The sequence below is a fragment of the Carlito syrichta genome, unplaced genomic scaffold (assembly GCF_000164805.1).
Source record: "Carlito syrichta isolate Samal-C Ts95f unplaced genomic scaffold, Tarsius_syrichta-2.0.1 Scaffold308818, whole genome shotgun sequence".
NCBI classification, from domain to species: Eukaryota; Metazoa; Chordata; class Mammalia; order Primates; family Tarsiidae; genus Carlito; species Carlito syrichta.
The window spans coordinates 601,797-626,500 of NW_007252914.1; the positions used below are offsets into that span (position 1 = coordinate 601,797).

General features: G+C 36.9%; 1 protein-coding gene across 2 annotated transcripts in view; it reads right to left on the reverse strand.

The window, feature by feature from the left end:
- Nucleotides 1-568: 568 nt before the first annotated feature.
- The window catches only part of AQR (aquarius intron-binding spliceosomal factor), a 112,900-nt gene continuing 88,764 nt past the window's right edge, over nucleotides 569-24,704 (reverse strand). The window contains exons 28-35 of one of the 2 annotated variants that reach the window (XM_008065890.2): nucleotides 23,598-23,669; nucleotides 21,924-22,111; nucleotides 20,622-20,793; nucleotides 17,534-17,704; nucleotides 13,647-13,732; nucleotides 9,156-9,330; nucleotides 5,881-5,994; nucleotides 569-2,369 (exon numbers count right to left, since the gene is read on the reverse strand). In XM_008065890.2, the coding sequence (XP_008064081.1) occupies nucleotides 2,034-2,369; nucleotides 5,881-5,994; nucleotides 9,156-9,330; nucleotides 13,647-13,732; nucleotides 17,534-17,704; nucleotides 20,622-20,793; nucleotides 21,924-22,111; nucleotides 23,598-23,669 (1,314 nt within the window). In that variant the 3' untranslated portion in view covers nucleotides 569-2,033. Of the gene's footprint in view, nucleotides 2,370-5,092; nucleotides 5,172-5,880; nucleotides 5,995-9,155; nucleotides 9,331-13,646; nucleotides 13,733-17,533; nucleotides 17,705-20,621; nucleotides 20,794-21,923; nucleotides 22,112-23,597; nucleotides 23,670-24,704 lie in introns of those variants that run through there. The other variant, XM_008065891.2, reaches the window with a different exon arrangement.

The window sequence follows — 24,704 nt, forward strand, 5'->3', positions numbered from 1 at the left end:
TTTTAGTGTGACAGAAAAATCAAGCAGCAAAGAAAAAAGTACGGTCACCCAGCTAGACAAGAGTGATGTACTATGCTTGGAAAACAGTTTACTTAAGAAGAAAGCAGCTTAACAGTTTGCTTATTTTGGTTGCAGGTATCATACTTCATATCCTCTAAAGGGTAGAGAGAAAAATCAATCTTTTCCAGGAAAGATGGTAATACAGTAAAGCTTCTTTCCCTTGCTTAACCTGATACCATATATTTACAAATGAAAATAATTCTGTGAGTGCTATTCCCCATACAGATGCCCACAGCACCTGTTTTGAAATCTTTTATCAGAGAAATTATGTAACAGACTATCTGGCTTGATCCTTATTCTGATACTAAACAGACCTGAGTTTCCTAGTATCGCCTCCTTGGCATTTTCACTCTCCTCATCATCCCATCACTTTCATCTCCCCCTCCTCACTCAAAACTGACTCGAGTGTTCTGAGGCACTAGGACACATTGTCAGATCAGAGACTGAACCACATCCACCACAGCCTGGTGGAGCCGAGCAAATACTAGTCACTTGAAAATATAATTGATTTGACTTACGAGGTTTAATTTCCTTATGAATCAATCATTCCTTCAAAAGGACTGCAATGGTAGTACAGTTGTTAGTTCCTCAAAGATTCCTTGGACATGGTCAAGCCTATGGTAGATGCACTAGAGGGGACACCCTAGAAATGTTCCCCCTTAGCCACTCTAGCAGATGATCAAAATGGGAAAGAGAGAACTAGTGGGCAATTTGTCTCTCCTCCCATACACATATCCATCTCTTTCTTCCAGCTCCGGGCACCATGCCCAGGGACCTTATAAGCAAAGGTCCCTTGTCAGAAAACATCAGTCACACTCACTGTTAATTCTACCATTATAGTCTCATTCATGTGAGGACAGCACAGAAATCTCAGTACAGCGCTTCTCAAACTACAAAGTGTGTATGAATCACCTGGAGATTTTGTTGAAATGCAGATTTAGATTTAATAGGTCTGGGGTGAAGCCCAAACTTCTGAATTTCTAACATAACAAACTTCAACTGGATGTTGATGCTGCTGGTTCGTCAACCACACTTGAGTAGCAAGGTCCTAGGTACCTTTGCCACCCTGTATTTGGAGGGCATTTTACTTCAGAGTCTCCTTGTGGCTGGTTATCTACCAAGAAAATTAAACAGGGCAGAAAACTCAGAACCTCTGTAGTGGGCGAATTCTATTGTGCAAACAGAAGTTTGCTCGCTCTCACTGACCAGACTCTGGATCCTGCTTCCTGTCCAGACTGATTTGCTGGATTCTTCCTATTTAGCTGAATGACGAATCCTGGCTCAGTCTCCTAGCCTTGTATGATGCCACGCTATCAGCAACCCAAACATTAGTGGTGTGGAGAACCTGTTAAAATGCAGATTCATTAGGTCTGAGGTGGGCCCCAAGAACAAACATCTTAGGTGATTCTAATGAGATTAAGAAGGAAATGCATGCAACCTCTTTGATAGACTGAAGAAAGCCATATCTTATGGCTGTTAAGGTCTTTACATAGAGGAACATAGCAAAGAAAGATTAAAAAAAAGGAAACAGTTTGGTTTTTTTTTGAGCTTTTGACAGTATGATAGAAGAAACAATTTCCTCTCTAATTTGGTCACCTGCTTAAGGGCATTCACAATTAATTCCAGTGTATTTGGTCCTTTTCTTTAGAGATGTTCACTAAAAATGTGAAGTATGTCTTGTGTATTCCACAGAAAATTATTTTAATGTAGGTATGATTATAGATACATTCACTCAGTGATCAAGCTATAAAAGGAATGGTTATTGGTCTTCTCACTGAACAAATAAAACTGGAGTTGTTCATACATAAATAATTTCAAAAAGTATATCCAAAACACTGACATCAGTTAACAAAAATAAGAACTGGATGTTAATTCGTGCCATTAAAATGGCAGAGACAAATGTAAAATACAACAACTAATTTTACTTAGACTTCTTGAGTGACATGTCCCCTCTTAGAAGGGCTACAGTTTGGCTACTTAGTCTCTGTTGGGACTGAGGTGGCATCTTCAGGGGTGTTAGCCTCTGCTGGTGCAGTTACAGCTCCTGCCACAATAGTGGTGATTTCAGATAGAGCAGGGATGGCTTCCAGATTGGAACTGGCTTGGCCCTCATTGGGTGTGGCCTCAGTCTGACTAGGGGTGGTATCAGTGTGAAAAGCTGGGGTTTCTTGATTGCAGCTGGCATCTGTTGGACTAGGTATGATGTCAGCTTGAGCTGGCATGGCCTCTTCTTCTGTTTCCAATTCTGTTTCTTGATTTTGAACTTCCTCACCTTCTTCCACCATAGCAGGTGGCAGTTGTAATAAAGTCTAATTAAAAAAAAGACAATATCAATAAGAACTCAAATGAAAAACACTGTGGTTTATAAAGCTAAGCTCTTACATTAACATCTTCCTAGAGTTCTCCAAAACACTCCTGGTCCTTTTATGTTACAGATGTAATACCTCTGAAGACAATGGACTAGAATGTAATACCTCTGAAGACAATGGACTAGATTCTGTTATAATGCCTACAAAGATGTCACATATTAATGACCAAAGTATTTATTAAATCTTCCGAGAGGAAAACAACATGAAAAACTATTAGATTTTGAAGCCAAATAATTCACTGTAGCATGTCTGCAAAGAAACAGTGGCTGATTAGGACTAATTACAACACAAACACTTGAAAAGGCCAACTTAATCAAGGAGCCCTGTGAGAAAGCAGTCAAGCCTTGAGACGACGGGAGGAAGCAGTAGCAGGGTACAAGGCTTCTGTCCCATTCAACCAGAAAGCTGAAGCAGGTCTACCTGCTTAGCCCCCACTTTGCTCCACAGAAGTCAAGTGGCTTGGCTTTTCTCCTCTGTTTACTTTGATGGAAATTGAAAAAAAATTTCACAGTACCATTCACAACAGCAGAAAAAAAGACTTAGCAAAAAAGCTAATTCTGTGTAATCTTACACAAAATATGTGTAAGATTTATATGCTGAAAATTATAAAATGCTGATGAGGTAATAAAAAGGAGATCTAAATAAATGGAGAGATATAGCTTATTCATGAAAGGGAAGACTCAATATTGTGAAGATGTCAATCTCCCCAAGGAGATCCTGAACAATCCCATCTCATCAATAAGGGCACCTGCACAATGAACATTTGCATACCTAACCTTGAATTGTACCCCACAATTTCAAAATAAAAATTAAAAGAGAGAAAAAAAAAAGATGTCACTCACGCACACACACACAAATAATAATAAATGCAACAGGCCAGGCATGGCAGCTCAAGCCTGTAATTCTAGCACTTTGGGAGACTGAGGCAAGAGGACTGTCTGAGTTCAGGGGTTCGAGATCAGCCTGGGCAACTTGGCGAGAACACATCCCTATAATAAATAAAAAAACAGCCAGACCGTGGTAAGTGGACACCTGTAGTTTCAGCTACTTGGAAGGATCACCTGAGCCCAGCAGGTCGAGGCTGTGGTGGCTGTGAGCATGCCACTACATTCTAGCTTGGGCAACCGAGTGAGATTCCAGTTCAGGAAAAAAAAAAAAAAATTGCAGCATGCTTTTTGGAGGACAGATATTGACCAGTTGATTCTAAAATGTACACAGAAAAGAAAAGGAACAGAATAGCTAATTTTGATTTTTAAAAAAAAGCTGCCGGGCTCGGTGGCTCAGCCTGTAATCCCGTGCTTTGGGAGGCTGAGGTGAATGGATTGCCTGATCCCACGGGTTCGAGACCTGCCTGGGCAACTTGGTGAGACCTCATCTCTACAATAAATAAAAAATTAGCCAGGCATGGTGGTGCATGCCTGTAGTTCCAGCTACTTGGAAGGCTGAGGCGGAAGGATCACTGGAGCCCAGCAGGTTGAGGCTGCAGTGGAGCGGCCACTGCACTCGAGTCTGGGTGACAGAGTGAGACTCCAACTCAAAAAAAAAAAAAAAAGGCTAAAAGCTAAAAGACTGATGTTATCTAATTTCAAAATTTACTATAAAGCTACTGTAATCAAGGTAGTGTGGTCAGGACAAAGGGACAAATACATAGAACAATGGAAAGAATAGAGAGCCCAGAAATAGACTCTCACATATATGGTCAATTCATTTTTTTACTAAGATGACAATTCAACAGAGGAAAAAAATGGTCTATTTGGGAAATGGTGCTGAAGCAACTCGATATCCAAATGCAAATGAATAAAATTCAACCCTATCTTGTGCCATATAAATATATTAACTCAAAATGTATCACACTTCTAAATATCAAACCTAAAATTATATGACTTCTAGAAAAAAAATCTTTGTAACTCTGAGTTAGGCTAAGTATTTTTAGGACATAAAAAGCATAAATCATAAAAAGAACAATTTGATACATTGAACTTCATCAAAATGTAAAACTTTTGCTCTTTGAAAGACAAAAAAAAAAATCAGAGACTATAATATGATAAAGGGCTTGCAGTCAGAATAAATAAAAACCACTCAAAACTCAATGAAACATACAACCTAATAAGAAAACAAGCAAGGGACTTGAGCAAACACATCTCAAAGAAAATGTACAGATGACAACCACATGAAAATAAGTTCAACATCGTTAGTCATTGGGGAAATAAAAATTAAACCACATGGAGATTACTGTATACCCATCCAGACTACCAAAACAAAAACAAAAACCCCCAAAACCACTTACCATATCAAGTGTGATTAAGGATGTGTTGCAACTATATCTATCATACTGCTGGTGAGAGTGTGAAATGAGTGATTACAACCACTCGGATGGCAGTTTCTTAAAAAGTTAAATACATCCTTAACATATGATCCAGCTATTCCACTTCTAGGTGTTTACCCAAGCACAAAGTCTTGTATAAGTAATAGGAGCCAGAGAAAAAAAAGTACATACTGTATGAGCCCATTCATATAAATGACTAGAAAATGGAGACCAACTAATAATGACAGAAAGCAGATCCTTAGTTGCCTGGGGAAGGCAGAAAGGGGGCTGGTGAAGGATAAGGAGAGATTACAAAGGGGCATAAGGAAAACTCTTAAGAGATAGTGAACATATTCATTATCTTGATTGTGGTGATAGCTTCACAGGTATATACTTCTGTCAGAAAATGCAGAGGTCCAGCCTCCCTAGAGCAGGGCCTGAGGTGGGGGGAGGAAATGAGAAAAGAAAGACAAAGAACAGCGGGATTGGGAGGTCTCTGGCCTCAATAGGTGAGAGCAAGTTTATTCTTACAGTATGTTTTCTTGTATAGAGCAAAACTACATAAACAAGAAATATTTTAATGCTAGCATCAGCTGGGAAAACATTAATGTTCAGGACTTTCCCCGGCAAGTTTACTATAGTGCTGACATCTTTGTTTTCTGAGAGTCTAAGTAAAACTATTAACATCTGTGTTCTTTGAAGTTCTGAGTAAAGTTATTATCGAAGCAGGCTACATCCAGTCTATGCAGACTAGAGGTCACACCACCTGAATTCTACTAAATCAACATTCCCAGGGGCAAACATTGAGGGAAGGAGATACTGGCCAAGCTCCTGTTGGAGCCAGGCCAGGAACACAAGGACCTTGTCAAGTTTGTGTTTTTTTTAAGACATAAGGACCTTGTCAACTTATGTCTTTTGTCTCCTTCAAGAAAACATCGAATTGTATACCTGAAATATGTGGACTTTATTTTATGTCAAATTCCATCTAAATAAAGATGATTTAAAAGTATGAATGTTTTATATCTATAATAACAGCATACTTTAGTTGGTTTCCCATAAGGAATCAGAAACTTTAAGGATTTATTCTGCAAAAGAGAAAGTCTTTCTACAGCAAGAAAAATTAACAGCCAATATTGAGAAACTCACCTGATGATAATGATGTGTAGTCTGTATTAAATGCATGTACATGTTGTATACAAAGTTTGCCATCTGGGGCATGTTCTTTATTATCTGTACTTCATGAGATGGTCTCTCTCCATTCTAGAAGAAGGCAAAAAGAAAGTTAAGTATCTATTGAGAAAAACCTTAGAACATTTCAACTTAAACTAATTTCTTGATCTTATGAATAAGCGCTGTTAGGGTTTGGAGGATGTAAGAATAGCAAGAGTAAGAGAACTAAAAGGACATAAAATGTAACTGTGAAATGTGTAATAAAGACTTCATGAAACAATAAAGATTTCATGAAGGTCAGGTGTGGTGACTCATGCCTGTAATCTCAACACTTTGGGAGGCCCAAGTGGAAGGATCTCTTGAGGCCAAGAGTTTAAGACTATTCTGAGCAACATAGTGAGATCTCATCTCTATAAAATAAAAAATAAAAAAATTTGCCAGGTGTGGTGGTGTGCACCTGCAGTTGTAGCTTCTTGGGAGGCTAAGGCAGAAGGATTGTTTGAGCCTAGGAGTTTGAGGCTGTAATAAGCTATGATTGCACACTGCACTCCAATCTGGACAACAGAGAAAGACCCTATTGCTCCAAAAAAGACTTCATAAAGAATAGTGATTCTGCCAGGCATGGTGGCTTATGCCTATAATCCCAGCACTTTGGGAGGCCGAGGTGAGAGGATTGCCTGAACCCACAGGTTCGAGACCAGCCTGGGCAACTTGGAGAGACTTCATCTCTACAGTAAATCAAAAAATTCGCTGGGCATGGTGGTGTGTACCTGTAATTCTAGCTACTTGGAAGCCTGAGGCAAAAGAATCACCTGAGCCCAGCTGGTCAAGATTGCAGTGGCTTTGAGTGTGTCCCTGCACTCCAGCCTGGGTGACAGAGTGAGACACCGACAAAAAAAACAAAACAAAGAATAGTGATTCCACTGAAATTTAGACAAGCTAGAGACTAGAAGAGCTAAGAATAATCAACTTTTAATAAATTCTGGGCTGATAAGTAAAGTATGGGTCTTCATCTATTAAGTATTAATATAGTAGAAAAATTAATATAAGTAACCATTTAACTAAAGAAAAAATCATCATGCTCTAAAGTAGTGGTTTCTGTGTATGCTCCAAAGACAATTCACAAGATAATTCAGAAAAAAATATTAACACTTTTCTTCCTATTTATGCTTTTCTAAAAAATAAGAAGCTATCATTTTTATTATTTAATATATAGACTATTAGTCATGGGAGTGAATATTCAAACATTCATTTAAAAATTGTAGTGTCAGCATCATCCGGGGTAGGTTGTTAAATTGCAGATGCCTGGGCTCTAGTCCTCAGAGATTTATATTCAGTGGGCCTGGGTAGAATGCAGTGATTCTTATGGTATACTTTCTGACAACAATCTGAGGAACGCTGCTCTATTAGTGTAGGTAAAGCAGTAAAACAAATGAAGAAAACCCAAACTTTGCACTTCTTCTTAAACCATCCTAGAATAGAGATTAGAAATTTTCCTATATACAGTTATTAATAAAATGTTTATAAATCTCGTCCTTTCCTACTATAGAAACAATTTAGAAAACTATAAAAGTAAAAAAAAAAAAAAGCCAATAAAAAAGATTCTACCCTTAAAGTGACAAATATTTTATAGCACATAAAGTTAGAAATATCAATACATTAAACAGCCTTTTTCAGAATTAAGCAGGATGGTAGTACCACATGCAAACAGGTATTCTTTTGATTAATGGTCACTTTTGGCAGTAGCTACATCCGTGTGCAAAGCTGCCCCGCTATTATGACTAGAACATGCTGCCTTCAAAACACATAGAGTTTCTGTTTGCCTTTCCTGAGATGCAGCCCTCTCATCCCTTCACAATGTCTCTGGAGCAGAATATGGGGAGATGCTCAAGAAGCTTGAACCCATGGGTGATGCCCAACGCCCTGGTTTCCAAGCCTTCTGTTCGGCGGTACTGCTTGATCTGTACTCTGGGTTTCTCCAGGTATGTCCCTCCAGCCCTTGCAGAGGAAGTACCTGGGGAGCTTCTTAAACACAGAGGCACCTAGCTCTGCCCCCGACTTCTTTTTAGTCATCTCCCTGGTTAACAATCAACTCACAAAAGACTGAGAAGCTCAGAGATACAGGATTGTGTCCAGACTCTGCAGACTGCCACTCAAGGCTTTAAGTGACCCCACCTCATGATCTCTTTGCACCCTTTTCCTCCACAGCAGCATTTCTTTAAAAAGAAATTAAAATGCAGTCTTTAAAAAGTACTTATTATAAAACAGACACACAGAACTTAATCTAGTTCCTTTTTTTAGAGGAGTGGAGGTAAGAAGCATACTGTGAACATTTAAAGCAATTTTATTTAAAATCCAATGAACCCCTGGGACATTTCATTAAATGAAAAATGCAAAGAACAAAAGTCTATACTATGATAACTTTCATGTAGGAAAAAAATATATATAAGAAAATAAGCAAGCATCTGCTCCTTTATACTAAAGGAATGTAAGGATAAACCAGAAACTAAAGAGACTCATTACCTATGGAGGGAGGGTGCTGAGAAAGGAGAACAAGAGGGGGGACAGGAAGTGTCACTTCTGTGACTATCTTTTTATTAAGTATCTGTGCTCTCCACTCCCCCATTTCCTCAGAATGCAAGTTTCTTGGAACTCAACTATTCATTGCTCTATTATCAAGTAAATAGTTAAAAGTTCTCCTTACAAAGCTGTAGAGAGTCTCTATTATAAATAATAGAGACTCTCTAGAGTTAGACTGCCAGGGTTTTCAAATCTTGGATCCTCTACCTACTCTACTTAATGTGCAGCAAACGATTTAACTTCTCTGAAACTTCCTATTTGTGAAATGGGCACTAGCAGTGGCTAATACCTACAGTCGTAGCTGCTGAGGTGGGAGGACTGTTAAAGTCATAAGTTTGGGACCAAACTGGGCAACACAGCCAGATTTTGTTGCTCTGAAAAATGAAAAATTAGTCAGGTGTGGTGCCATGCGCCGGTAGTCCCTGTTACTTAGGAGGCTGAGGTGGGAAGATTGCTTGGGCCCAGAGTTTGAGGCTGCAATGAGATATGATCATATCACTGCACTCCAGTCAGTGACACAGTGAGTCCCTGTCTCTAAAAAAATAAAATAAAGTAAAATAAACCAATAGAATGAATTACTGATATGATATTATTCCTAGCTAATGCAGTCACCTATAAGAAAATCCCAATTTGGGCAATGAGTTTCTATACAATAAAGAAAAATGTCCTACCTTTCTTGTGGTTGGGAACGGTTCTGTTGGAATTATATGCAAATGAAGGGGGCGGGCCGTGAGCTGACTGAAAGCTGGAGTTAGTTCAAAACAGTTTTGGAAGAGGGATACTCTGGCGAAGATATAAAGTCCGAGTCTGGCTCTAGACATGGCCACCACTAAGCGACGGACATCCCTTTGGGAAACAAACAAAATAATTAGTACATTTCAAGATTAATAACATACTTATACAGCTTTTTCCCTGTTTTACATATTCCACTAAATAATCCTGCTAAGCCATGGCAATAAAAATGTAAGCTTCTTAAAAACTTAATAAACATAAAGCTAATCAATGTTATGTGACTAGTAAATCAAAAAGTTAATGCTTTATTACTAACCTCTTGTTTTTTCTGGCAGGAAGATCACAAAATAACCACTGCACTGATTGAAAAGGTTTAAGTAACTATTAGTATTACAGTACTCTTGTCAGTCATCAATTTACTGTACTACCACCAATGAATCAATTTGAACTCTTCCCCTTCTATTTTGTCTACTCAACTCCCAGGCACCATCAAGGCCAAATTTTACTTCCTAAATAACTGCTACCATATTGTTTTATACTTACTTATAATAATAGGTATTTATGGAAATACAGTATGATGCTGTAACAGCACAAGTTGATTATCTCTAATCTGAAAATCAAAAACCTAAAATGCTCAGAAATCTAAAACATTTTGGGCCCCAACACTATGCCATAAGTGGAAAATTCAACACCTTATATGAAGAATCACAGTCAAAATAAAGGCATACAATACAATTTATTTACTGCTTTCAAGGGCAAAATAAAATTACCATCAGACTATGTATATAAGGTATATGTGAAACAAATTAATTTCATGTTTATTTAGACTTAGGTCTCATTCTCAAAATATCTTATTTATGTATATGCAAATATTCCAAAATCTGAAAAAAATCTGAAATCCAAAGCATTTCTGATTCCATGCATTTCAATAAGGGATATTCTACCTGTAATACTACGTCTTATTTATGTATTCACTCTGGTATTTTGGTTCAATGTCTGGCCTAAAGTAAGTACTCAGTGTTCACATAAACAGTAACAAAAATAGTTAAATTGAATGATCAGGCATGTAGCTGGCTATCTGATGAATGATGCTAGTTTTCTTTAATCTAGCTCTTAAAATTTTTTTTTAATGGGCTGAACAAAATAAAGTGATAAAAGAGGGCTATCTATGAAGTATAATTTTACCTCACTAGAGGTTAAATTAGAATATATTTTGGTGAGGAAAGATCATTTTGGTTTCAAATACGGAGGGCAAATATGTTTTCTTGAGATTCTTCTAGATGGCTATTTAAATTTTGAGTACTCAACAAAAGAGAAGACTTTCATGAAGAATAATAAAGTCTGGTACAATCACCCCCAATCCCTGAAAGAAAGTGTTAAAGGGCATTACAGAGATTTAACGTTATAGAGGTCATATAATAACCAGAAAGGGAAGCAGGAATTAGAATGCTTATCCAATACCTTTTCTTTGTGTAATGTAAGATATTTTGGGAATATCTCTAACTCAGCATCATTTTCTATTGTGTTTTATGGTCTTTAAAAGAATCTAGGTTCCCTCAGCAGGAGGTACTGTGTGATATCACATATAACATCAGTAATGATCTTGTGCTATGTGTATGTGTGGGGGAGGGGGGAAATAGGTACCCATCCCCCAACAACACATAAAATTAAAAGATGTTCATATAGGTAGAAGGAAGAAAGCATACTGTTTTTTAAGCGTGCTGAGGAATCTATATTTGTGACACACTGGATTCATAAAGGAAATATTATCTTCTAGGTTAGGAATCATGCTATATAGATGGTTGGTTCCAACACTGGTAACTGAATTTAGAGTGCTAGAAATATTTACCATGAGTTCTCACACAAATATTATACAATAAATTATGGCTAAAACTTAATGTAGTCAGGGTAAAAAAGGGTTGGCGGTAAAAGGAGGTGACAAACTGTTGTTTTTGTGGTAATCACTGTATTATGTTCAGTTCTCCCTCTCACATCCAGAGTTTCTATCTCTAGACAGAGCACAGACACAGTGCTATTGAGTGACCACTGTATCATTCCTTCTGAGAAAAATTTTCCCTTCAGCCTTCCATGATGTACTGCAGTAAAGTGGCTTTCATAAGTGTGACCTCCATCGTACATGAGAAGTTTTAAACCAAAATCATCTGTAGCATCAAATGTAGGGTATCTTCTAAGCATATCTCTAGCTCCTTGAGGGCAAGATCATGAATGTTAGATTTACTGCTATATATTAAGAACCTAGCACATTGCCAAATAGATGGATCTGAGAATATTTGTTAAACAAATGACCCAACACTATGAGCATTGCAAGTGAGTTGTATGGTATGTGAATTGTATCTTAATAAAGCTGTTATTTAAAACATGAACTATAGCCAAAAGTGAGGTTCCTTTGTCTCTTGAAACAAATATTTCCTTGCTATAAAGGGAAGAATATGAAACATCAGCTTTCTACAAATCAAAAAGTTCTACAGAGTCTGATAAAAAGTCTAGTTAAGATACTTAGGCTAAGCTACCTGGGTAATTGGAATAATAAATAACAGCTAAATTGGCGTGTTCCCTCTGTGCACTAATACCACCACCACAGTCACTAACATTCCTGATGAAGAAGGTGGACTTTTTTTTTTTATTTGAGACAGGGTTTCACTCTGTTGCTCAGGCTAGAGTGCAGTGGCAGGATCATGGCTCACCACAGCCTCAAATTCCAGGGCTCAAGTGATCCTCCCACCTCAACCTCCCGAGTAACTGAGACAACACATGCACGCCACCATACTTGGCTAATTTTTCTATTATTATAGTTACTATTCATAGTCCAGGCTAGTCTCAAACTCCTGGTTTAAACAATTCTCCTGCCTCAGCCTCCTAAATGTTGGGATTACAGATGATAGCCACCATGCCTGGCTTAGAAGGTGGATTTTCAAAAGGCGATTCTGGCAAATAGGAATAGGTTTAATTTAGTTGGATAACGTTATTTTTGCTTAGGAAATTTTGATACGTAAGACAATACTGAAATCAGGGTTTTTTGTGACTCTAATTTGTAAGCATTTTATCAACAGAACACTTTTTAAAAAGTTTCCAGAAAAATTAGGCAAAGAATAACATAGAACTAAAGTCACTGGAATTTGAAGAAGACAAGGTACTGAAGTAAGAAAAAAGGAAGGGGGAGGAAGCAGTATACATACATTTATAATGAAAGTTTTTGAGATTTTTAATTATGTAACCATAATTATGGCCCATTCAGACAAGTTATAAATCTCAATGAGAAAAAGGAAGTATTTTTTAGAAAAGCTGTCTCTAAGTATTGGCTTAACACTTAAGTAAATAAACAAAAAATAACCTACTCTTAGAATGTTATACCCTTTTCAAAAATTTAAGTCGAGGTCTCACTCTGTCACCCAGGTTGGAATGCAGTGGCAAGATCACAGCTCACTGCAGCCTCAACCTACTGAGCTCAGGGCAATCCTCCCACCTCAGCCTCCTAAGTAGCTGGGACTATAGGCATGTGCCACCACGCCTGGCTAATTTTTTAATTTTTTTGTAGAGACAAAGTCTTGCTATGTTGCCCAGGCTGGTCTTGAACTCCTGGGTCCAACAATCCTTCTACCTCAGCCTCCTAAAGTGCTGAGATTATAGTGTGAGCTACCATGCTTGGCCTTAGGATGCTATCATCTTGAAACAATTTCTTAAGACATTACATCTTTGCTGACACTTACATAAAAGTTATCAATCTAATAAAATTTGATCACTGGGTTAATCTCTAAATAGATCTTGACTTGACAACACTATGAGCTTGGAGAATTTTCTTTTGATATATGCCCAGTAAAATAATAAACTCTCCTTATAGTTTTGCTAGTAAGTCATATGAGATGAAGGTTTATATAAAACTAAACGGCTGCTTTGTAAAAAGAAGATATCATTCCCATAAATCTCTAGCACATAAATACATCATAATAAATGATAAAAATAGATTATTTTTTGTTTTGACAATTCTTAATCCAGGGAGAACAAATGGCTTCTTTATCCTCTAACACGGAAGCTGAAAGATTGTGTGTTGGGGGGGGAAATCCAAAACCTCATTCTACAAAAATTTATTCTGTAGAGTATTTTTCTCCCCACTTTACCTCCTTTAATTTCTGTTGTTTCTAACAGATATAGATATATTTAATAGGACTTTATCATAAAATGCTATCTCTGAATATTACTGAAGAGTAAAAATTTTTTAATTGCTAAAGCATTTCAGAGTAAAAAAATCCTGTAGCAATGGCAATGGTTTACTATAGAAGAAATCTAATAATGTTCATCAAAAAGCACCAAAAATTGCTGTAATAATTAATTATAATTTAAACTTTGCCACAGACGTTCAAAGCTGAAGTACACAGCAAAGTTCAATAATATGAAAATTTCTTCCTACGTACCTCAGATGGCCCACTGCCCTGGTTCGTACTAGAGAAAGAAGAATATAATCGTTCTGTTGACCTTGAAATCTATCAACAGTTGTTACCTAAAAATAAAAAATGGGAAATATGGTATCTTTTTAAAAGCATGATAGACTCTAAAGATCACTTAAATAAAGTTTGCTAAAAACAATCATCGTAACTTTAAAATTGCCAATCTCAAAAGAAACATAATCATAAGCCTGGAATTCCAAGAACAAATTAGTGAGCAAAATTAAATAAACCACACTAACCAGATTAAGCTATATCCTTGTGTTATTCAAACTTATAGCACGTGCCTTTACCTCTGCTGATAACCAAATAGTTATTTTTGGAACTAATAGTCTTCCTCCAACAGACTGCAAAACTCCATAAAAGCAGGGACTATGTCTAGCTTGTTAACTAATATCTCAGCTTGATGCCCAGCGATGTAACTTAGTATGCTTATTATTTAACATGTCACCAGTACTTATCTACAGTATTCTTCCATCACAGAAAAAAAAATCCTCATAATATCTTCTATTCAGTTTGAAAATATAAGTACAAATAGGGAAACTCAGAAAGGTTTCAGGCACTAATACTGACACTCAGGCAATTATCCTTTTTTCATCATCAATTCAAAAAAAGTTTACTGCTCATCTTGCACAATCCATAATTTACAGTCCCTCTGCCTTTAAAAAGTATACAAAATGCTTCTTAAGTCAGCTTTACAGAGATATAATTTATATACAATAAAATACAAATTTTAACTGTACAATTTGATGAATTTTGACAATGTATATTATCATGTAACCACCACCACAATAACAATTTCCATCACCTCAGGCCCCATTTTGGTCAAATCTGGTATCCTCCAGCCCCAGGCAACCACTGATCTACTTTCTGCTACTAGATGTCTTTTTTCTTTTTGCCAGGTTAAGAACTCCACAAAAATGGAATCAAAGTATATACTCTTTTGTGTCTGGTTTCTTTCACCCAGCATATTTCTGAGATTTATCCAAGTGTTGTGTACACTAGAAATCCTTTTTTTTGAGTCAGAGCCTCACTCTGTTGCCCAGAGTGAGTGCAGTGGCATGCTCACGGTCACCGCAGCCTTGACTTGCTGGGCTCAGGTGATTCTTCCACCTCAGCCTTCCAAGTAGCTGGAACTACAGGGACATGCCACCATGCCCAGCTAAGTTATTGATTCACTGTAGAGACAAGGTTCTATAAGGTTTCACCAAGTTGTCCAGGCTGGTCTTGAACCCCTGGACTCAGGCAATCCTCTCACCTCGGCCTCCCAAAGTGCTGGGATTACAGGCTTAAGCCACTGAACCAGGCCTAGAAATCCTTAATTTTTTACATTGAGTAGTCTTCCACCAATTGAATATATCACAATTTGTTTATCCATTCACCTGCTCATGGACATTTGGATTGTTTCTAGTATGGGGCTGCTGTAAATAAAGATGCAATGAATATTTGTATACAAATATTTTTGTGGACATACAGTTTTCATTGCTCTTGAATAAATACCGAGGAGTGAAACTGCTGAGCTGTATGGAAGTGTATGCTTAACTGTTTTACAAATTGCTATAGTCACTTTACACATTCACCAGCAAAGTTCCAGTTCCAGATGCTCCATATCCTCTCCAACACTTGTTATAATGTCAATCTTTTATCATTTTACACAGTCTATTGGGTATGTAGTGGTATACCACTGCAGTTTTAATTTATGTTTCCCTGACAACTAATGATGGTAAGCACTGTTTCCATGTCTTACTGGCATCTTGTAAGTATTCTTGCATGAAATATCTGTTCAATCCATTTGCCAATTCTGCCCTGGGTTGTTTTATTTAATAATGACTTTTATAGGAGTTCATATATTCTGGATATAAGTCTTTTGTTGTTATGTGTGGATATAATACCTGGAAATTCTGTTGTGTCCTGACCACGCAGAGAACTTGTCTGAAAACCAGGCTTACACACTGACATCGGCAGAGCAGAAGGATGAAGTGAACCTTGCTCCTTGATAACATCATTAAGCCACCCTGTAACCCAACCTTGGAATCACCCTGTTTCCATCTCTTGTTATGACAGATAGCAACTTTCATTATTATTTAAGTTTTTCTGTTACTTAGAAATAAAAGGACTCAGATATTGAGGTCCTTTTCTATTTCTGAGTGTTCTACATTTCATAGTTATTAGTTTCTTATTTTCACTCTATAGTTCCCATGAAGTATTCTGCAGTGTTGATTCTTCCCTGTATTCCTTTTCTAAAAAATTATATTTTATTAAAAAGATGTGGAGTATAAGTCCAGATTAGGTATGTAAGTAATGCATGTACAGGTGAAATGTGGGCCTCTAACCGGTCCTCACTTCCCCTGGTTTAGGATTCGGTACCCTTTGTGTTGTTACATGTCCCCATCCCTCCTCCCTCCCCTGGCACTGTCCTAGGACTGCCAGTCCCTCCCTTGTGCTATTGTGATTAATGTTCAGGTCCCTCTTATGAGCGAGAATATGCGGTATTCACTTTGTTTCTCCCTGTATTCCTTTTGATTTTGTTTTCAGTTCTATGATTCTATTTGGTTTTCTTTGGGCTCACATTGCATCTTCTTTTGAGTTACTGTATTTCTTTGCTTTGTAGCTTTTCCTTACAAAAGTAACCATCTTCATTAAGTATTTTACAATTTATAGCAAGATGTATATTTGAAATTTTCATCTGTTCCAAGCTAATATGCCTTCTGGAGCATGTATCTTATCTATGTTTTGATGGGCTTTTCCAACTTTTCCTATAAATAAAGTGTGTGCTAGTTCCCTTTTTACTATACATCACTGAATAAGTTAAGTTTCTTAGATTAGCTATGTCCAAGATGTTAACTTGGAGTGAGCAAGGTTGTTTTTCTAAAAAGACTGGATGGTCTTCACAACAAAAGCCTCGCCATTGTTTTTTTTTTGCAAATACAGCTTACTTTTAGACTTCTTAAACCAACTGGCTCACCCCAATTCCTGCATCCGTTGTTGAATAAAAGAGGTGTGGCTCTTGTACTTCAGAGTATGCTTCTCAGCTTTAGAAAGTGTTTTTACTGGCACTTTAAAGATTGGTCTCCTAAATTCTCATCCTTCCCACATTTTCTTCCTAATCTTAGTCACCTGATCTGTATCATCTCACTAAAAATGGAGTTTGTCCCTCTTCCTCCCATTTTACTGTTACTTTTGAATGATTTCCAAAAACGGGTGAAAGAGCTTTTACATAGCCATGTTCACAAAGTCCTAATTTTATCATTAGTAATATTTATAGTTTGTTATTTTGTTTTATTCAACCCTTCATTAATAAGAGAAAACATCATTTTTACTTGACATTAGGCTTCCTTTTTCATTACATAAAAAATTTAAAAAATTTTCAAAAAATCCTAAGGTCTGAAAATACTTTACAATCTTTCCTTATTTCCAAGGCAACCCCCTCCACACACAATAAAAATCAATCCAAATTATACTTCTGTGAAACAAAACAAACATATATTTCTACTATAACAAATAAATTATAATGCAATTTCATTATCTATAATTTTATCAGCAAAAAGTTTCAGAAACCTTTATTTCTGATTAGTATCAGAAATGTGGTAGTTCAGATAGAAGTTCACAGCCAACCAGCAAAAGTGTCAGACAGAATTGCCTAATAATTATTCACAATTCCTATGATTTCATTTTCTCACAAATCTTTTCAAAAAACATTTTATTTTAAAGTTGTAGGGTCAATTCAAGGTCTTACCTATCTTAAAAGGAGATGGCAAAGAGACAAAGTAGAACAATATTATAAATGACACATAATAAATATAATCCTTTCCATCTTGCCAAAATGATAAGAGAACATAGTATATTCATAAAATTACCTTATTTGGTCTTCCAATCAATGGGTTGTTACCACATCGTCTATTGATGATGTCACGAATAAGATGCTTTTGCCCATTATATGTTGTTAGAATACTGATTCTGTCAGCAGGATAACCGAGTAAACACATGTACATAAAAAGTGCTACTACATATTCTGCCTCTCCAAGATTCTGCAATGTAAACACAATCAGATTGTACATTTATCTCCTTTGGTCATAATATTTATTTATTTTTTTGTTTGTTTGTTTTTGAGTTGGAGTCTCACTCTGCTGCCCAGGCTGAAGGGCAGTGGCACGATCACGACCACTGCAGCCTCGACCTGCTGGGCTGAGGCGATTCTTCTGCCTCAGTCTTCCAAGTAGCTGGAACTATAGGCATGTGCCACCATGCCCAGCTAATTTTCTTGATTTATTGTAAAGACGAAGTCTCGCCAAATTGCTCAGGCTGGTCTCGAACCCCTAGGCTCGGGCAATCCTCTCACCTCCACCTCCCAAAATGCTGGGACTACAGGCATGAGCCACCGCGCTCGTGGTTATAACTTTAGAAAGTAAATGGCTCATGCAGTACAATTTGTTCACTTAGCACATGACAAGAATTTAAGAGTTAGTAACTTGGATAAGTGAACGCCTTTCATAAAACTAAGGAATAAAGTCAACACTGATGACTAAAAACTTTGACATTTGCAATATGTTAGCAATACATGAAACAATCATAAAATAAAAGTTACCAACTTATATACTTAATGTCCTTGGGACCACAACAATTACGATATAGATCAATAATATTATGTAAGGTATACTACAACTGTAGGTATGAAAAAATATTAACATAAAGGAACAAAGTAACTAAGAGGCTATTATAAAATACAGACTAATAGCATATACATCTGGCAGTATTTTAGCTGACTCAATTTTTGCACAATAATTTCCTTCTTCCTCATGTTTCTTAACATTTATGTTTTTTTTTTAATTGTTGTTCTCTTACTGATGATTGCTACCTCTACTAGACCACTTCAGGGAATGAGGATTTGGCCTCAATTGGTCAGCCTGGGTTCAATGTTAAATTAGAGATTGGTTAAGGATTGGTGGGGCCAGGTATGGTGGCTCACGCCTGTAATCCCAGCACTTTGGGAGGCGGAGGTAGAAGACTGCCTTAGCTCATGGGCTCAAGACCAGCCTGGGCAACTTGGCAAGACCTTGTCTCTATAATATATCAAAAAATTAGCTGGATGTGGTAGCACGCGCCTATGGTTCCAGCTACTTAGAAGGCTGAGGACAAAGGATTGCCTGAGCCCAATAGGTCAAGGCTGAGGTGGTCATTGAGTATGCCACTGCACTCCAGTCTGGGTGATAGAGTGAGACTCCAACTCAAAAGTAAAATAAAAATTGGTGGGAAGGAGCTTAAAACAAACACTTAATTCAACTTAAAAGTGAGTAATCATACACAAAGCTGTTTAGTCCAGTTCAGTAGAGACTACATTCAAAATACTAGATGAAAGAAAAAAGTTAAATGAGAATATAAACACAACATGAAATTTTATTTTGAAAAAGGTAAGAAGCAGTATTTCATGCAAAGACGAGAGAAAAATTACTGGAAGATTTTTAGAAATATCATTTATACTCTGGTTCTTTGTGATACTTGCACAGCCTGAATTATTTCTTTCACTTAAATTTTCTAGTTATTTGGGAGATGAAAGGAAAAAGAAGTCACATGACTGTAAATCTTTCCATTTTCTATATTTGTAGCAAACTACATTCGTTTAAGTATTGGTTCTAATATAGATAAAAGAACAAACTGAAAATCATGGAAATGACCATAATAAAAGGTAGGGCTAAAACTCAGTTTTTAAGACATTTATTTTTGGCAAAATTGAAAAGTCCTCAAAAAATAGAAACTGTTTCTTTATTCATGTGAAAAATGAACTTTGCCCAATTTGGTACTTTGCCCAAAGGTCAGAAATGAAGCATCGAAAATAAGACAATGTAAATTGTATTTGACAGTCTAGAACTTGCTCCAAATACATCCCCTTCAAATGAATGACTTTTATTCATTTATCCATGTATCCTTTCCCTTGCAGACACAAATTCTTCAGATGTTTTATCACTTAAACGCACAGTACTCTTGTTTTTGGCTACTACACAAAGACTGTTATCTTTTGCTATATATGCTGCCAGATCTTTTTGTATACATTATTTATGTATTTCTATATGCTTTGCTGTTCCTTTTTAAAAATAAAATGAGACACTATTGATATACTTTGCAACTTGCATTTTAAACTTAATATGGCATAAACATTGTTCCAGTCAGTAAACACTTATAATGTTATCATTCTTGGTGGATATTCAGTATTTCTTTTATATATAGGTCATTATATAGTTAATCCCAAATAGATATTTATGTTGTTTCTCATTTCCAAAATAATCTGCACTGATGAATATTTAAGCATGTAAATCTTTGCAAACTTGCCCAATTTTCAAAAATTTCTATAAGCGAGATCACTGTTTTTAATACATATTAATGGTATGTCCACCAAATTATTTTCCTATTAGCATTGTATGAATTCAGAATTTCTCCAAACCTACTCTGACACTGAGTATTATCAAAAGAGGTAAAAATATGATCCAGGTATTTATACTTGTTATAAATTTGTATCATTTGTGAATTGCATATTCTTATCCTTATTGCATTTTTCTGTTGGAGTACTATTTTTAGAAAGTAATTTATAAGATATATATATATATATACACACACACATTTCAGAATTCAATCGATTATCTGTTAAATACTGAAAATAAATTTTCTTGCAAATCAATATTTTTCTTTATGATTTCTGCTTCAGAAGACCTTTCTTACCTCAACACTTACATATTCATTAATATTTTCTTCTAGTAGCAATGAGTATGTTTATAGTTTCTTTTGTGTATATATCTTTAATTCATTTGAAACTGATTTTCTGTGTGTTATGTGTAAGGTGGGACTCTAGCATTGCTCCTCAATGGCTAGCCAAATGGTTCAATATCATTGATTTAGGTAGCAAATCAGTTGGCAAATGCAAAATAAACTGAAAAGGTTCATGTTTTTTCTTACCTGATAAAAATAAGGATTAGGTTCAGACTCTCCCACTCCCTGAAAATCTTCAACATTAATGAGCTGGAAGTCATACAGTAAGCCAGCATTTGCTGTACTGAACTCTGGCAGGAGCTGCACATGGGGTAAGTTTCCTAGATTCTTGTATCGCCAGTTGTAGAGGTTGCACAAGCTTTCCAAAGACAAATCCCAGCCAAGACAGAAAATGTTAAAATTCCTTTTAATATACATAAGGAGGCACCTAAGGAACTGAAACAACTTCAAGTAACCAAGGGTGAGAATATTGAAGAAACTACAAAAATGACTGCTCTATTGTGCTCCCTGAGATAAATGCTATCTTTATTCCTTAAGCTAAAAAATCAGGGAAGACTAAAAATTGAGAGCAATTTGGGAGTAACTAAGAGATGAGGCCTGTACTCTTTATGAAGTAAGAACTGGTGTGTTCTTCTTGCTCATTTTTTGCTTTAGATTTCAAAATTACATTAACTATATCTTTTGGGAACATAAAAGGGAAGGGACAGTGAAAAAAAAAGCCTTTAGATTACAAGTATCTTAAGTTAATCTCAATGAGTAAAATGAAGGAAATTATTTGGTTAGTTCACATCAATGCAGAAGGCAATAAAGGTGCTTTCAGATTTATAGATGTTAAAAGATGTTTATAAGCCAGGCACAGTGGCTAACGCCTATAATCCCAGCACTTTGGGAGGTTGAGGTGAGAGGACTGTCTGAGCCCACGGGTTCAAGACCAGCCTGGGCAACTTGGTGAGACCTCATCTCTACAATAAATCAAAAAAATTAGTCAGACACGGTGGTGCGTGCCTGTAGCTCCAGCTAATAGAAAGGCTGAGGCAGAAAGATCACCTGAGCCCAGTAGGCTGAGGCTACAGTGGCCATCAGTGTGCTACTGCACTCCAGCCTGGGTGACAGACTGAGACTCCAATAAAAAAAAAAGATGTTTATAGCTTTGGGAGGCTGAGGCAGGAGGATGGTTTAAGGCCAGGAGTTTGAGACCAGAAACCAGCAAGACCCCATCTCTACAAAAATAAAAAAATTAGCTGGGTGTGGCAGTGTGCCTATAAGTGGCTATTCAAAAAGCTGAGGCAGAAGTATCCCTTTAGCTCAGGAGTTCAAGGTTACAGTGAGCTATGATTGTGCCATGGCACTACAGCCTCAGCAAGAGAGTGAGACCTTGTCTCTAAAAACATAAAATAATAAAAATACAATGAAATAAAATACATTTGCAAATACTTAGATCATGGAATTAATGTCCTTAAATAGGAATGTCCCCCCTATCTCCTTTACCTTGCTCTGGCTCTCCCTTGAGCATCAAGGTCCACAGTAGGAACTCCAACCCGGACGAAGCGAGTGAAGAGAGACTGCTCCATGTTTGAATACTTCTGAAAGGCCATGTTCTTAATGACTGGAGGTAACTGGTGATGATCACCAATCATAATCCATCGTTTTAGTCGGCTAAATCCATCCTGAGGATTCTAGAACGAAAAGTGAAGAAATGGTAAAATAATCGAATTAATATAGTATCCTGTTAGTCTCCAATTTATTTCACAAGAGACTCACTCTTCATCAGCTTCCTTAATTTACAAATTCTCAATCTTTACTAGCTCCAAGCAAAGCAGTCTGGCAAATTATGGAACAACTAGTGAACCAAATATGGATGTCACTGCTCTTGGCTGACAGTGGGCGAGGGAGAGTAGAGGGATTGAGAAGGCAAGTCTTTAACAGGCAGGGTCATCCAAAGAGGTCTGCATTAGGCAAAGAGTACATAGAAAGAAACAGAAGCTCAAGAAGAGAAATGGAAAGATGCAAAATCAACACCTTGTTTTACAATTATGCTGAAGACCAGTTCTGAACCCACCAAAGCAGTAAAAGCTACACCTTCTTTAATTTTCTACACTATTATTTCAATTTCCTACTCTATATATCTCCTTGTTCCTTGAAATACATCCTGACCAAATATATTCCAAGTTCCAAATAATTTGACTTACAAAGACAATTTTGGAACTCAACTTATCTATAAATTAGAGCAGTCTCTATTATTAAATTGGGAATTCCACATTCTGTTTTTAATGCTTCAATAGTAAGCAATATTGTACAGTAAGAAAGATTGTTGGCTTGGTGCAGTGGCTCATGCCTATAATCTCAGCATTTTAGGAGGCTGAGGAGAGAGGACTGCTTGAGCCCAGATGTTCAAGATCAGCCTGATCTACATAGTGAGACCTCGTCTCCACAAATACAAAAAAAAATTTTTTTTTTTTTTTTTGAGTCGGAGTCTCACTCTGTCACCCAGACTGGAGTGCAGTGGAAGCTCCCGGCCACCGCAGCCTCGACCTGCTGGGCTCTGGCGATCCTTCCGCCTCAGCCTTCCAAGTAGCCGGAATTACAGGCATGCGCTACCATGCCTGACTGATTTTTTTATTTATTGTAGAGATGAGGTCTCGCCTGCCCAGGCGGGTCTTGAACCCGCGGGCTCAGGCAATCCACTCACTTCAGCCTCCCAAAGGCGCGGGATTACAGGCTGAGCCACCGAGCCCGGCTAAAAAAAATTTTTTTAATTAAAAAAAAAATTTATTGAATATTTCCATGTATCCAAAAGCAGTTTACTTAGTGAACATCAACAACACATCTAGAAACAATTATAACTAAAGAAATGAAGAAATAGCTTATCTTCCCTCCAAACTATATAATATAATTTCTGGATTAAAATTACTAAGTCTTTTCAAAACTACTTTGTAGAAATAAACTTTTAAGTAGTATTCTCAGAAGTGATACAAACTACTAAACAGTCAGTGAATAAGGTTAAAGGAAGCTTACAGGCTTAAAATACAATACCAAATATAACAAAATGAAGGAAAATACATACTTGTGGCAATTAGCATCCCCAAACTGTACAGCTTTCTGATGCTGTCCTGCAGAATTCTTAAAATTATATTTTCAGTGTCTCAGATCTTAATTTCTTACCTGTAGAAGAAGAGGTATAAAAGTTTCTATCTCCAGAATCTGAGCAGCCTCTTCCATTAAAATGTTGTCATACTGAGAAAGAAAGAACAGAGCTTGTTAAAAAAAAAAAAAAAAGACAACTTAAAGGCCTAACAACTACTACTGTAACCATAACAAGTATCCCCAAAACTGCCAAATAATATCAGTTAAAAATAACAACATATAGATTATTTAAACAGAAAGTTCATGATCTTATTTCTCATTATGTTCCTGAATCTCCAATTCAAGTCTTCAACCTCAGAAAAGCCCCCTAAATATACAACTCTACACTGAAGAGATCTTATACTTGTATATCACTTCTTGAATTGCAATATCAATTTAGTTCTTAAATTCTGCATTAGCAAGATTCAGCTTATATTTATGTATGAGGTAATCACATTGGTAGTCTCACCCTAAGCAGTATTTTGTGGTAATTTTTTTTTCCCTTATGAATCTTACCCATCACAATAATCTACTTTTGGTCTCTTCCCTCTGCATTCAATTAATCACCAAAGCATGTCAATTTTACTTTCAAAACTCTTTCTTGAGTCTACTCACTTTTCTAATAGTACTACCACTCTAAAAGTCTAAGCCACCACCAAGACTACTGCCAGCAAACTACTTAATAGTCCCTCCCTATCCTGTCCTGACTCCTCTAAGCCACAGATACAGCTTCTGGTTTCAAACTCTTCATTGTCAAGAGCCTATACTCAATCTGGCCTCTGACTTCTACTTTATCTGACACACTCTTCCTTATTCACTAAGCTTTTCAACCACAATGACCTATGCCTCTGAAATGGCAGAACCTTTCCAGTCTCATGCCCTTAGCACATGCTAGTCTTTCTTCATTTTTAGTCTGCTTGGCTCTTTCTCATTCTTAAAAGTATCAGCTTGGCCTGGCATGGTGGCTCAAGCCTGTAATCCCAGCACTTTGGAGGCCAAGGTGAGAGGATTGCCTGAGCCTACGGATTTGAGAACAGCTTGGGCAACTTGGCGAGACCTCATCTCTACAATAAATTAAAAAATTAGCTGGGCATGGTAGTGCACACCTGTAGTTCCAGCTACTTGGAAGGCTGAGGCAGAAGGATC